The sequence below is a fragment of the Suricata suricatta genome, chromosome 14 (genome assembly GCF_006229205.1).
Source record: "Suricata suricatta isolate VVHF042 chromosome 14, meerkat_22Aug2017_6uvM2_HiC, whole genome shotgun sequence".
NCBI classification, from domain to species: Eukaryota; Metazoa; Chordata; class Mammalia; order Carnivora; family Herpestidae; genus Suricata; species Suricata suricatta.
This window is the reverse complement of record NC_043713.1, coordinates 20,730,123-20,746,161: the sequence shown is the minus strand read 5'-3', so window position 1 is coordinate 20,746,161 and position 16,039 is coordinate 20,730,123. Positions and strand designations below refer to the sequence as shown.

The window sequence follows — 16,039 nt, the reverse complement described above, 5'->3', positions numbered from 1 at the left end:
ATTTCTATAAGTCACTGTAAAATTGATGCCCCCGTTTTCTTATCTTTGAAACAAGTAGATACTAGAGATTAGATGGGTTTGTTTGTTTGTTTGTTTGTTTACCATTCTTTTTAGTTCATGTATTTGTCTTTGTTAATGAGAAGGCTGGTCAACGTCACCCATTTTATTTTCCTGTGCCAGCTCTCTCCCAAATTGGAAGTCAAATAACTAATGGGACTTGACCTAGATAAAATCACAGACACAATGGAGTTAATGAATCTTTCTCTAGAGTCTTTGGAAGAATCCATCCTGTGAGGAACTGGGGTTACTCGGGAGTATTGCCTGACAGTGCTCTGAGATTAATGAGGAAATTGGGTTCCTTAAGCATTTGTGTCTCAAAGTCTTTGCATTGAGTTATTGGTGCGCTACATTTCTTTCAAATATTGCAATTTTAGACAGGAGAAAAATCCTCATTTCCATTTTTGCAATATTTTTGCCAGACACTCTGTAGCAATTATTTCTGTGTTGACATTAATTATTATAAAGTGCCTTGAAATCTGACTCTGCTGTGTAATTGTATGCTATTTGTACAATGCATCCCCACTACTTCATCATTTGACAACAAGTACCTTGCCAGCACACATTTGATTCTCACTTTACTTTCTGAATTGCAGGAAGGCTGTACTTTCATGGGCAAAGGGGGGTTTTCTTTGCTTCCAGAACTCTTTGCACATCTGAATATTGCATCACTGAGCCAGTTTGCTTCACACAGGTGTCCTGAAGCTGGCTCCTGACCTCGCCAAACAGCTTCATCTGACTTGAGAGCTTTTCTCCCCTGGAGCCATTTCTATTGCATTTAAGAGTTTTGACTGCTTCAAATGTTAACCCATTCTGAAAAGCATTTCTTTTGCTCCACATAAAATATAGTAATTATGAATTGTCTATGGAAAATCTGTACCTTGCCCATTGTACTAGATATTAAGCAAACTTGTCATTTTTGAACAAAACTGAAATAGTCCCCTATGGATTAGTGATGCATTCTGTCTCTCATTCCCACCTAGCACATTAGATTAGATACTTCCCTTTCCACAATGGTTGGTGCTAGGGATCGGTTTCCCCAAAGACCCTGTCCATCTGTGTTGGAGCTATCGCTTCTTCCGTGAGATGTGTTCCCAGTGAGAAGCACGGAGGCCATCTGTAAGGCCTGGGGATGGAGGATGAGGAATATAAAGAATCTGTAATTTTAGAGATGCCAATGAGCAATCCCATTAAATGGGAGAGGCCCCAGAACATTCCATGATGTCATCAAAAGTCCTGTGAAGCCTGAAGATTTTGAGAAACTAAATTTTAGAAGACTAACAAAGTACATGCAAATTTTATCAAACTTAATGTCATGACAATATTTTAACATAGACCTTTTTTATTTCAAAAGTGTAGAAGCAATAGAACAGGAAACTATGAAGGACAGAATAAAGAAGCACATCACACAATATATTTCTTCAATGGCTATAGCAGTTTTTTAAATATGATATGGATTTATTACAATCCATCTTTAATAAAATTACTTATGTCAGTTTTCAAAGGAAAATTATAAAATTTCTTTCCCTGGAGGATATGAACCTGTGATAAACACTAGCCCATTGGTGATTAAGACAGATCCAGTTCTGGGCTCCTAAAGCTGCTTCTCTCAGATCTAAAGCTAAGAGATACTGTATTTTTATTCACATATTGACAATTGGTCATTTTCTCCATTAGATTAAATATGAGTCCAGAGTAAAACCAGCATAATCAACTTTGTCTCTAAAACTCTACTGTCAACCATCTAATTACAGTTTTTAAAGTATTTATTTATTTGCTTGTTTGTAATCTCTATGCCCAACATGGGGCTCAAACTCAGGACCCTGAGATCGAATCACATGCCCTTCCAACTGAGCCAGCCAGGCACCCCTGAGAATATAAGGGAAAGAGAAACAAGCATTCTTGTATTCAGTCAAGACTATGTAATTTGAATACAAAAACACCTGTTTCTCTCTCTTTTCTATATATTTTTTAAGATTTTATTTTTAAGTAATCTCTACATCCAATGTGGGGCTCAAACTCACAATCGTGAGGTCAAGAGTTACATTCTCTAGTGACTAAACCAGCCAGGTGCTCCTTTCTCCTTCATGTTCCTACAAGCAACTTAGTTCCTAAGAAACACCTACCTGCAGTCTCCATCCCATCTTCCCTTTTGTGAGAATCCACATTACCAAGGATTTGCCTTAATGTTTTCCTTGCAGCCCCACCTTTTAACCTTGATATTTTGCATGCATGTGCCTCTCCCCGCCATGATAGGACTTCCTAGCCTAAAGAGGAAGCACTTCTCCTCAAACTCCTCTTACCCCCAGAGTTCCTTCCAGTTTGCTGTCTTGATTATAGTTTCTTTGAGGAAATCTTTTATCAAGACTTTGCCTGCTTACTAGCTCTGGTTGCTTTGTGGCTACACCCTGTCCTCAGCCAACCCTGTGTCTCCCCTACCTCCATCTTTGGATGGGGTAAGCCTGGAGGCTTTGCAGAGACCCAGAAGACCTCTAACCTTTCTGAATATAGAAAGATGCATTTTAATATCAAATACCCTCTGAAGACACATTTCACTCCTGCGTATCTTTAATATAATGTCTTGATCTTTGGTATCTTTAATCTCTACTCCCTTCAGCATTATCAAATTTTCTTTCTAGCTCCTCTGCCCTTTGCTGACCTCACTGAGCCTCCCAGAGAGTTGTCTCAAAATTATCTCACAAACTAATTATCTTGAAATATTTCCTGGTTAAAAATTCTCTTTCAGAGTGAGATATTATCTCCTATCACTGCATTTTTTCCACTTACCCAATAGAATGTTCTTTAAAAGTAATTCATCAGAAATACTCTTATTTCATCAACCATATACCTCCTATCCAGCTCTTTTCATTTACAGTTTCACCTAAACCTGTTGATTTCGAACATGAATGGTAAAATCAAGTCACAGTGTCCTTCGCATAAGAAATTGTCTTGCCAATATGTTAGTCCAACTCAACTGTGTTCTCTGGAGAAAAGGTGTGTCTCTGTATATAAAACTGTCCAAATTCCTAAAGGAAGTTGCAAATGACTATGTGAAACATCTTGAACTATAGTTATTTGACTGAAAATTGCAAGGTTTGCTGCCAAAGAGGAAAAATTACAATCCTGCTTTCAGACAACTTGTTCCAGCAAAGTTGTCTCTCATATAACTTTTTAGCTGGATGTGCTTCTTTTTTGTTATGGAAGACAATGATAGTGGCTATTATTTATATGATTTTATTAGCAATGCCTTTAACACCTGGTAACTCTGATTTGTTTGACAGTTGACATGGCATGTTTAAATCACAGGGAAAAAGGCATATTCACTGGTAGATAATAATGCAGCTGGAGCTGGGTTTGGGATATTGAATTTCACTGGCATTGCTCCTTATGAAAGGAGAAATAACTCTTTTTTCTTGCTTCATCACTTATGATTACAGGGCCCCACTTGTTCAGGCAATAGAGTCAATGCTGTGTATATTTTACTATTCTCCCTGCAAGACAGAGCCCTGTCCTGCTGGATCTATTTCCACTGTTTAAAGGGGAGGAGCTATTATAATCCAGAAAGATATGAAGGAAGAGGAATGAGAATGTTTATAACTTGAAGAAAAGATTGTCCAGATCCAGATCTTTCTCTGAATTGATTCAGAGGCCTTCCAGCTGACTTAGGGAAAGCAAGCTCTGTCCTGGAATAATAAATAGCTTTTCTTGTCTCCATTGCAGCGGTCAGTGAAGGACCAACCACCCAACAGCCACCCATGTTGCCCCCAGCACAGCCTGAGCATCCCAGCAGTGAGGAGGCACCAAGCAGAACCATCCCCACGGCCTGTGTTCGACCAACTCACCCACTCCGCAGCTTTGCTAACCCGTTGCTACCTCCACCGATGAGTGCAATAGAACCGAAAGTCCCTTACACACCACTGTTGTCTCAGCCAGGTAAAGTGCCCATTTGTTCACATTTAATAGTTGTTATCCTTGGTGCCTCTTGAGGGTTCCTGAGAAGGCCAATCCAATATATCTGTTCACAACTGATGGCATGACCAGTAAGCTCCTATCTGTTACTGATGTTTATAGAGCAGCTCTTAAGTACCTGCCTTGGCAAGAACCTGGATTGTTGTAGGTGCCCTTCATTCCTTTGAAAAGGTGTTCATGAATCCTGAACATTGCTGGACAGTTTTTTGGTTCTTTAGTCTGCCACATGGATCCTAGAATTTAGGGCTAGACTCCAAGACTAGAGGTAAAGGTACAAAGCCCTGAAAAGCCACTTTTTAGAGATAAATGTGTAATCCCATAATTCTGCTTTGTGCCTTTCAGTAGTCATCTTCTGGAAGTTCTTATGTAACAGTTCCAGGGCCAGAAAAGAGTGTCAGAACCAGGGTAGAGTCCAACTTCTTAATTTTACACACACACACACACACACACACACACACAAAATAGATAGCAACTAGCATCTCTATGGTGCCTTATGATATTGTGCTTTATGAGAAATACATATTTGGTCACATAGATGATCAAAATATATTTCTCATATATATTAGGTCTTCCTCCACAGTTTCTGGGAACTCTGGAGCTCATAGCTCCCAAAAACCTTAAAAATCCTTAGTGATAGAAGATACAGGTGTCTTGTATTATGTTGATGAACATGACTTTTTGTTTTATGAATATGACTTTTGGATACCCACCCCCAGGGTGGGGCCTGGTTGCCAAGAGGACCAACCACATAATTATAGGGTTGTAACTTTCAGTCCCACCCCCAACTTCATGGGAGGAGAGAGAGGCTGAGGTGGAATCTACCAATGACCAATGACTTAGTCAATCATGACTATGCAATGACACCTCAATAAAAATCTAAACGGACAAGGTTTGGAGAGCTTCCATGTTGGTGTACATGTGGAGATTTGGGGAGAATGATGTGACTAGAGAGGGCATGGAAGTTCCATGCCCTTTCTCCAGACCTTGCTCTATGTAGCTCTTCATGTAGCTGTTGGCTTATTCTTTAATAAGCTGGCAAACATGTTCGCCTGAATTCTGTGAGTCACTCTAGCAAATTAATCAAACCTATGAAGAGGTCATTAGAACCACCTGTAGCCAGTAGCTCAGAAGCACAGGTCGCAACCTGGAGCCTGTAACTGGCATCTGAAGTCAGGGGTGGAAGGCAGTCTTGTATGGCTGAATTCTTAACCTGTGGAATCTCATACTGTTTCTGGATAGGTCATGTCATAACTGAGTTGAATTTTTAGATATTCTGCTGGTTCCTGAGAATTGGTTGTTGTTGGTGGGGGGACCCCCTCCCCACACCCAACACTGGAATTAGAGAACACCAACCTTAAATAGTGCCCTTTTTGAAATTTTTTTAAATGTTTGTTTATTTTTGAGTGACAGAGAGACAGATTGTGAGCAGGAGAAGGGCAGAGAGAGAAGGGGACACAAAATTTGAAGCAAGCTCCAGGCTCTGAACTGTCAGAACAGAGCCAGATGTGGGGCTAGAACTCACAAACCATGAGATCATGACCTGAGCTGAAGTTGGCTGCTTAACCAACTGAGCCAAAGAATGCCTTTCTAAGAAAATCAATCAACATAGATGATAACTAGAGTCCCCAATTCCCAATGCAGTGTTCAGTTTATCACTTCATCTGGTATCCAGTGGTGCTAATCCAGAGTACTTTTTGTTTCTGTTAAAAATTAAGGGGTACAAGGGATGGCAGAGAGGGAAAGAAGAAGAAGGAGGAAGTGGAGGAGAAGAAAGAGGAAGATCAACAGATAAATAGGATGAAATATAGGCAAATAAATAGATAAGTAGACATAAAGATAAAGAACTTGGTAATGCTTAAAACTATTTGAACTATTAGAATAATTCTTAACAACCCCAATATATCAAGCATAAGAGAGTAAAGTTCAATGGTTCCAAATAAATAGACATGGCCCCCTTAATAGACAGAGCTGGACTGGCCAATCTGCTATTTAGCAAATATGTTTTAATTTCTATTACTCAGATCCATATTTATGGTAATTGTAGTCACTGCATTAGTCTATAAGCCTCATGATGACTGCAAAACTAAAAAAAAGTACTATTGTAATTATGACTTTTATGTTAATATTAAGAGCATATCTTGTTCCTGGTACCATATAAATTGATTTGTGTTCATGCCCTCTGGTGTTCTCCCTTCCCTGTTTTATGTGGTGTGGATGCTTAACTACCAGACCCTGGGAGATGGGTTGGAACACAGCAAGGATTCCATCCCTTGGGATGCATGGATGAGGTCTTCTCTGACACATAGGCTCAATGGAGGTCATGACTTTATTTCACAGGAAATAGCTCTTCTAACCCCAAAGAAGCCCACACTAGGATTTAAAGCAGATCTATATTGCCCAAACCCCTCTCAGCACCCCTACATCTATATACGCCACTCATATTATGGGGGACTCTGCTACTTTATAGTGCCCTGAAACTATGTGGTCTTTGCTAATTGAGGCAAGGACAAGTATGAAGCAAAATAATTTATTTAATGAAATTCCTGCATCAGGAGCACACTGACTGGTGATTTCTGATTGCACTGCTTCCTGCTGCAATGCCAACCAAGACTTGTATTCAGGATTGAGAACAGGGACACTGCATCTACTAACAAGAACTAACTCTTCACTGGACATGTGCTGTATGCATGGCATGCTTCTGAAGACTTGCACCAGCACATCTGAGCCTCAGAACAACTTTGTGAGGTAGCTAGTTTCTTAACCCCATTTCATGGATATGGAAATTGTGGTACAGATAATGTCAGTAGCATAGTTAAGTCTGCACAATTACTGAGTGATGAAGCCTCTCCCATTCTTTTTTAATTTTCTTTCTGACTACAGAAGGCATGAATTCTGAAATTTTAGGAACCCATTGGCACCTCTCAGCTTGTGTCTAACTTATTTATTGACAAAAGCAAAGATAATTTTTATTTAAAAAACTTATTACATCAAATCAGGTCAAAACTGCTAAAAAGAAAAAAAATGGAAAACATCTGAAATAATTTTGAGTTGAGGAATATCAATTCCTCCTCACAAGCCTTCTTCAGTCACATTTTAATGAGGAAACGGAAGAGGTTTGACCGTGTTATGCAAAAGAACACCAATTTTATAACATCCAAAAACTAATTTGCCAAAGCACTTTATACTGTTAACTATTCTCTCTAGTTGGAAGTAAAGATTAACTAAGTAAAGATTCACAGTGAAAAGAAGATGAATATAAAATTCTGAAGTCTATTTCACATGAAAATTTACTGTGGCAGAAATATTTGGCTTGAAATAACAATATTTGGAAGGCAACCCATGCTCCAGAGATCTATGGTAACAAAGAATCCTAACTTTAGAAGGAACATCTGACAACAGACAGAATAAAGCAATGCCATTGTTATTTACTCATTATTTTTTTCTTCCAGTTACACTAATACCAAAGCGACCTTAAACAAAGTCTGACGCAATGTAGCATAAATAAGTATTATGTCTTTAAAAGATGGGAAATAGAGTCCTTTCGGCTTTCTCTACACTTCTTCTCTCAAATAATAAGCATATCTGGGAACCATTCTCTAATCTAATGCTGTACAGGCAAGATCTCCTTTTCTTTTATTTCCATTGTACGCTTAAGAGCCTCCTTTTTTTCTTAAACCATTGTTCTTGTTTTTATTTAAATGATTTCTTAAACACCATCTCTTCTTTCATATTTTCCAGTATCTCTGAGTTTTTGACTGATTTTATATTTTCATGGTTCTCCTTTAAATGCCACCCTCCCCCCTCACTTTGAGGCATCACTTTGGAATTATTAAATGCCTTTCCTTTTCATGTTTCTCCTTCATTGTCTCCCTGTGATTCCTGTTCATTTCATAATGTCTTACCTCATGATTTTCAAATAAGTTCTCCCTGCATTGCTCCTGACACATGGTAAATAGTATGCTTTTAAGAAAGGGCTGATGTTTACTTATTCTAATAGAAAAAGAAAATTAGCAGACTGACAAATGTATTAGCTGTGACATTAACTACATGCTTCTTAGCCTAAAAGATGAAATACTTAGAGCTTTCAACAAATTTTAATTCTAAGAAAATCATTACTTTAGTCAAACTGATTGATGAAGTAAAGTCATTCTCTTGTCGGCTTAAAAAAATACCTCAAATAATTTTACTCTGGATTTCACAATAAAGGACTGCGTAATTTCTAATGAATTTATCTTTACTTACTGCGAGTAATTACCTCAGAATATGGTAATGCGAGGCATTGCTATAAGTTTTAAAAATCACACCAAATGAGAAGCTCTTTCTGCTTTGAAACCATTGAAATTAGGATCAGTGAAGAAGCTTATTTCCTATTCATATTCCTGTGCATGTGTTTCTAAGGGCAGCATCATCGATTTGTGCCTCAGTTTGACTTCCATGAAGGCGTGCGGAGCTGTGTTTGCAGGATGCAAAGGACAGGGCAGCACATGTTATGAGTAATACTATGAGTAACCAACTCATGGACTTGGGGAGACATTTGCAGTATTTTTATGAGTGGTAATTAGAAAGTCATCTTGTTGTCATAACGACTGATATTCTGCCTACCTGAAAACACTGATTCATTTCTTGCTTTATTTTTTCCCTTCTACCTGGCGAGTTAGACATTTAGCTTACTAGGTGAGAGTATTTTATGGCATTTCTTACAATTTCATCATCACCTCGTGATAAAGTGGTTCCATTTTTTTAATGCTTCACAGTGAGTAAGTGTGCGGTCTTTACGAATTTCAGGGAGGCTGCAATCATTGCACTTTGCAAATCACAGATGTGGACATGTAAGTGATTTGGCTTGGTCCCCTTTCAGGTTAAATAGAAAATGTTTGATGGAGTGTTGCGCTTATGACATTATAGATCTGACATAAATTCTACAAAAGGCCAAGACGGTGTGTGTTTTTTTTTCTTCACTTGTGAAAATTCCTTTTAGCTGTGAAATGATCAGCTGCACTTTAAATGAACCTGGATTAGGAGACCATTTGTCTTCTGAGGCTATAATTTAAAGAGAAAGAAAATGTGACCTCTTCAATGGTGACTTTTATACTAAATAGTAACTGTTTTACAACATTAGCCCCCTCGAGTTCTTGCATCTTCCTAAAGGGGTACTCATATTTTATCGTCCTTTGTTTACACATTGCATTTCTACACATTTTTATTTACAAAAGCAAAAACCTAGAACATTCTGATTTTTTCGATCTTCTAGGGATCAATATGTCAGTGGACATGACAAGACCAAAACTCACTTCATTGTACTACAAAATTGAGTTTGATTTTTTCCTCTGCAAATTGTGGCATGTGCTTCAATTTGTCTGGGGACTGAGGACAAGGAGTGGGTAGAGATGGCTGACAGTGGACAGAAAAGGCATTTGATTTATATTTTATGGCTGGTTGGTAAATCATGTGTTCCTGCTATAACCTGATGTTTTTGACAGGCCTCATTTCAGTAAATATCCTATCACACAACGCTGCCAATAAATTACTATAATCCGTTAATACAGTTGCATTCCCTGAGCCACTTGTAGGCCACCATTGGGGGTGTTCATCAAGGATACCACAGAGTGTTCCATTCTGCTGGAATTGATCACAGGCAGAGGTCGTGGGACATCAGACATTCTTAAACAGGTGACACAAGAGGGTCGCTTTTCAGGCCAGTGAGGTCAAACAAATCTTTGGCCCAGCCAAGTAAGAGAGATGTGTTGATTTGAAGTTATTGGGGTCAATATCAGTCAATTTTAGAGAGGAAAATTACACTAGCTTCTGTTAAATTTTATCTCATATGTCAGATCATCTGTGGTTGTTTTTGTTTGTTTGTTTTTGCAGGGAGCTCCTTGAAATTGGCCTGTCCTTATTCCTAACAGATTTTGTTTTTTAATAGATAAAATCTAATTTCATTTAGCCAAGTCACCTTTAATTATCCCTTAGTAAAATGTACATCGTTTGCCTTATATATCACTAATGTTTGTGAATCTGGAGCCTAGTGGATGTTTTAATAAAGTACTATTTCCTCTAGAATGGGGTTCCACTATTTAAATAGGAAAGAGCTCTTCTAATTGCCTCCAAGGGAAATGGTTGCTAGAGGAAATGATAAGAGTAAGTCACATGACTGCTGTCTCATTTATAAATGACAAAACTTCATCCTAAAAGGTTAAGCAGCTTGCCCAAGGTCAACAATTGAGCTAATGGCCAAATTTAAAGAATTCAGAGAAATAGAACATTGTAGAGAAACAAAGGATTTTATTTAACATTTTTGTGATGTGAATAGTTATTCTTAGATAACCTTTTTTTGGCTATAAGAGGACTTTTAGGATGATACTAGTTATTAAATATCCTTCATAAAGAATTGTTTTATAGAAAGTAGTTTGAATTATTTAGTTAGCATTTGAGTAAATGTTTTATTCCTTCATGTAGGCTAGATGGAGGAGAGAAGTTGTAGCGAGAGTAGTGTCTAGCCAGGGACTGAGGACTAGGTCCTGTCTGCTCAGATTCACCATTTTCACCTGTCAGTGTCCCTATGCAGGAAAGTAAGGAGCCAGAGAGCTGATATTTGTTGTTTTCTGTACCACACACCACAGACAGTCAGGGCTTCGGAGTCTGTGGATAAAAATAAAGAGCCATAGAAGAAAGTATAACATGAAGATTAAAGTTAAAGCACATGAGAATACTACTCAGAGTGGGGGTTAGAGAATGTGAGGGTCCATGAGGATGAAAAACAAACAACTGGCATTTCCTTAGAATTGTAAAAATCTATTGGGAGGAGGGAGTGAATGACGCAGCCAAAATTTGAGTTCGTTCAATCAAACTTTTGCTCCTTGAAAATATATATATATTTTGCACCAGAACTGGTTATATCATATATAAATTTGAGGTTAATTTTCAAACTAATACAATTAAACTTTGCAGTTAAAGTATTGAGTACTACCTACATAATCATAAGAGAAAATGAAAAAAATCTATTTTAGAATTTTGTTACGAAGTACACTACATAATTTGAAACATATAACTTAAGAATGTCCTTGGATTTTGCTGAGAGTGGGTGGCCTCATGACAGCCAGAAAATGACAAGGGAAAGGATGAGTATAAGTTGTTTTCAAAGCAAAAAGCATACCTTTCAGATTTCCTAAGAACATCGGAGCTTACATGGTTAGCTACTACTATATAAATTTTGTTATTTATGACCTATCTTGAGGATCAAAGTGTCTTTTTTAAATAAGCTTATGTGAGGGGCACCTCGATGGTTCAGTCAGTTAAGCATCTGACATTGGCTCAGGTCACACAGTTCCTGGGTTCAAGCCCCCCCTTGGTTGAGCATGAGTCCCACTTCAAGGGAGCCTTGCCTCTCTCTCTCTCTCTCTCTCTCTCTCTCTCTCTCTCTCTCTCTGTTCCTGTGGGATTCTCTCTTTTCTTCTCCCTCTCTCTCTCTCCTCATTCACTTGTGCCCTCTCTCTCAAATAAATAAATAATTAAGCTTTTGTGAAATTAATAAAATTAATGCTTTAGATTTTGCCACCTTTTATAGTTTATAGTTTCCCATTTCCAAGTGAATTCATGCCTATCAGAGAAGTAACTATAACCACCGTTAGTGATGAAGGGATAGACATTCAGAGAGGTTGAATAACTTGTAACTTCTCTAGAATCATGTTTCATTATCCTTGGGACTTTACATAAATCACTGTGGGCATTTGATAAATATTTATTGAGTTGATCAGAATAGAACAGTAAAGGTAAGAGCCAGAAAGTGAATTCAGGTCTTCAGTTTCAAGTCAAATGATGATTGTAGGTGAAGCAAAGCAACTTGAGAATGGGCAAAAGGATTAGGTAAGCCGAAATTATTTCCACAGTCACAATCATTTGTTCATAAAACATTATGCTCTGAAATCTGAATAACATTTTATTCTAACACTGAATTAAACTGCATAGAGTGGAGAAAACAATAATGAAGGCACCACTCCTGGAAAGTCTATTCACTAATTTAACATCCATAGCTGAGTGGAGAATAACGTTTGCTTTGTTCATAAAAAGCACGAGGGCAGATCAGTAGAAATAGAGTCCTGAGTCTTTCCATTATGTCAGTTTGGGAGTTGATTTTGTTCCCTTGAATCCTATTTATTCTCATCTGTGAAATTTGATAGTCTTTTGTCTTTAAAGAGGAGTGGAACATACAAAATTCTAGCAAGTCTTAATTACTGCAGAAATAAGGGTGGATATTCTACTTTTTTTCTTTGCTTTGTGAGAAAGTATGAGTAAGAGAAAGGTTTTCACTCAAGTAGATTCTGAACTACATAGTGTAGATTGTTAAGTATTCTAAGTACTTGACAGAGTTCCTGATAGTTCATGAATTAGTATCAGTTTCCAGTTGCTTGGTTCGGGAGCAAGGGGAAATTTTGAAACAAACAAAAAAAAAAGTGTTCACATAAACCTCTGTGTTAATGGACTATTGAAAATGTGTCATGAAAAATCTAACACACAGAAAGCAAAACCTCTCTGTGATATTAAAATAAAGTGAGAAAACCATTGTTAAAACCATTTAGAGCTCTACTCCTTCTAAATGTTTATATAATGTTTATTTTACTGGCAGGGACTTAACAGAATTCCAGTGGCCTGTTAAATAGCCTGTGTATTTCATACCTGGAGTTGCTGTTCTTGTTGCCACTCTTTTTATTTACTGGGATGTCAGGGCTCTCAATAAAGAATGCCCTTATCTTTTGTGGTAAAGGAATTCTAAAAAGCTGCTGCTATGCTTCCTCTCCTTCCCCCTTTCCTCTTTCTCCTCCTCCTCCTCCTTTTCCTTGTCCTCCTCCATCTCTTTCCCCTCTTCCTCCTCCTTCCTTCGCCCTCCTCCTCCTCCTCCTTCTTGTGAAAAACAATAATAAAGAAGCCCTATTCATTTCAAACCAAGAGACATATTATGACATAATTTCATTGCACATAGATGCTTACAAGAATTAGGAATAAATGATAATTACCAGGATGCTCTTTTCACATCTACTCCAAAGTGCCCTTCTTAAACACCCTTCTTCCACATTCCCCATTCTCTTACCCAGTTGTATCTTTGTACTTCTGCAGTCACCAGAGCCATGATTTTTTAGTAGAAACAGCATATTTTAAACTATAGTACTGTGCTGAACTACTGTACCTTTCAAGGTTGAGATTGCTATTTACACAGGAGTTTCAGCTGGTGTTGCATTTAAAATTATGGTTCTTTGTTTATTCTCTTTTCAGCTCTCTGGAATGGCGCCTCAGTTAGTTCATAGAAATAGGCTGCTTAGTGCACACAGTCCGAGCTGATGCTACCCCAATGCAGGACAATAGGCAGGACAGTGGTGCCATGTGATGAGGAGTGTACCCCAGTCTTCCAGATCTCTTCTCTGGCAGGAGCCAAATGCGACTAAAAGAGCATTTTCAGGAAGAAAATAAGAAAACTCTAGGACCCAGACTCCCTGCTCATTGGCTGGGTTACCATCAAATAAGTAATTTAACCTCTTTATGCTTCCATTTTTCACAACTATAAATGGTGCAAACAAAATCTATTCTGGAAAGGGTTTGTTCATGTAAGCGTGAATTATACTAGTTAAAAATGTTACCACTGAATCCAGGAGCTTCTGATTTGATATAAGCTAGAGACCACATTGCCTTATAAATTGGGTCTGTGAAGTTGCCAACAACTTATATTCTGAAGCTGGAGGATCATGTGGGAGTGGGGATAAAAGTAAATTTTAATGGTTTAGTGGCTGGTGAAACAAGATCTAACTCCTGAATGTTATATTTCACCATGAGTGTATGAAACAGAGAAAGGGCAGCCGATGAACTGAGAGCCCTTGATGAAGACAGAATGGTGAACAAACACGAGCAAAGCAGCTTAAGGGTGCCTGGGTGGCTCAGTCTGTTAAGTGTCCAGCTTTGGCTCAGATCATGATCTTGAGGTTGGTGGGTTCGAGCCCCACGTTGGTCTCTGTGCTGACAGCTCAGAACCTGGAGTCTGCTTCAGAGTCTGTGTCTCCCTCTCTTTGCCCTTCCCCCACTCATGCTCTATCTCTCAAAAATAAACAAACATTAAAAATAAAAAAGAACAGCTTCTCAGAGCTTCCTGAAGAGTGTTTCCTGAGTCTAGAGAGAAGCATGGCCTTTCCAGCCACACAGGTCTTGCTCTCAAATTATAGATATGTCCGACAGCCAGAAAGCTCCCGCCAGCCCCTTCAAAAGACCAAACTGCATTAAATAGCATTCCCCCTCCAATTTCTTAATCTGTGTCTCCACCAATTGCTATGAAGTCCCATTCCTCAAACCCAGTAAGGATTTATGTCCAAAAGGTAAATTTGATGGGTCATGTGCCTGACTTTCTCTCTTAGAAATACTTTCTCTCTTAGAAATTTCCTGAATTCCTTCCCAGTTTAATGTGACTAAAGCCTATGGAATTTCCTAGATCCCAGCTATTAATACCTGACTTAGCTATTCTCAGCACTAACCCTCTGCAAAAAGAAAGCAGGGCAAAGAAGAGTAAGAAATGAGGACCAGCGAGATGCCTGGGTGGGTAAATAGGTTAAGTGTCAGACTCTTGGTTTGGGCTCAGGTCATGATCTCATAGTTTGTGGGTTTAAAACCCTCAGTAGCACAGAGCCTGCTTGGGATTCTCTCTCTTTGCCCCTCCCCTGCTCGTGCGCTCTCTCTCTCTCTCTCTCTCTCTTCCTCAAAATAAATATATAAAAGAAATAAGGAGCCTGAATTGAGCTATTGAAAGTGGGAAAAAGAAGCTATTTCTCACTGAATATATGTAAAACATTACTGACACCTTTGTCTTCTCATTTACAAGTAATATATTTTGTTTTATTAGGAATATTATAGTAGGATTCATTTTTCAATATGATTTGCCATGTAAGTTTTTAGTTCTAAACTCTCCATAAACATGACTATCTAAAGTAGTAGTTCTCAAATTTTATATTACTGGGAATCAGCTGCAGATTTTATTACAATGCAGGTTCTGACTGAGTGGCTCTGCAGGAGAGCCTGCCAAGTCTCAGAGGGTTCTAGAAGATGCCGATGCTTCCCCTCTGTAGGTCACATTTTCAGTGCTGAGGTTCTAGAACATATCATGTGTCCTTCACCTGCACCTCATGAAAGAACTCCCGGATTGGATAGTGCACATGAAATTAAATTCACATGTGTGAGTGTGAGTGTGTGCGTGTGCACGAGTGCCCTTGCACGTCCACGTGCATTTTCCCCATTGACTGGGTTTATAGCTTTTGTTAGTCTCAAACTGTTCATGATCTATCACAAGTGAAGGACCACTTAACCTGCCACTGTGTCATCATCTTGCATCTAGGCTCAGCTGTGCGTGTAAACAACAAAGTGTCATTTTGCTTTGCTTCATTTTGTTTTTTAGACCAACCCAAAAGCCTTTAGCGGAGTAACTTTGTGGAATCTGAGACCAAAAGCTGAACGCTTTGGGCGTGCTCAAATGAAATCCTGCAAAATTAAGTCATCCACTTTCTTGTACAAACACCCGGGGCCTTAATGTATATCTGTCAGTGCCTAATAAGGAATTAGATTAATATTTTACTGTCTTAAAAGAGATCCCACCTCTGAAACTATTTTTTCTTTTGTTGTTTAAATGAAGACTGATAGATAAGATTCCTAAGTGCCTGTGATGACTCTTGTCCAGAAGAGGAGGTTCTTTGGAAAACAGTGGTGTATTGTCATTTAAAGAGGTCATCATAACCTGTCCGTGGCATCCCATGTTTCTGGTGTGCAATGGAAAGCACTTCAGCAGAGACTAAATGATCGCACACACATTTCCTCAAACGGTGACTCATCGTTCAATAAAAATCTCGGATTCAGCCAGTGTCACACCAGGATGACTAACATATGAAATCTATAAACAATATTTTACAAACTTTTTTGCTGGTAGTAGGTAAGCGAATCTATAAACAGTGGTGATATAAATCACAGAAAATGGGAGGTAATAAAAGAA

General features: G+C 38.5%; 1 protein-coding gene across 1 annotated transcript in view; it reads left to right on the top strand.

Moving 5' to 3' along the window:
• The window catches only part of DCC (DCC netrin 1 receptor), a 727,087-nt gene that overhangs the window by 693,708 nt on the left and 17,340 nt on the right, over nucleotides 1-16,039 (top strand). The window contains exon 27 of the mRNA XM_029921550.1: nucleotides 3,778-3,990. Coding sequence (XP_029777410.1) covers nucleotides 3,778-3,990 — 213 coding nt within the window. The remainder of the gene's footprint in view (nucleotides 1-3,777; nucleotides 3,991-16,039) is intronic.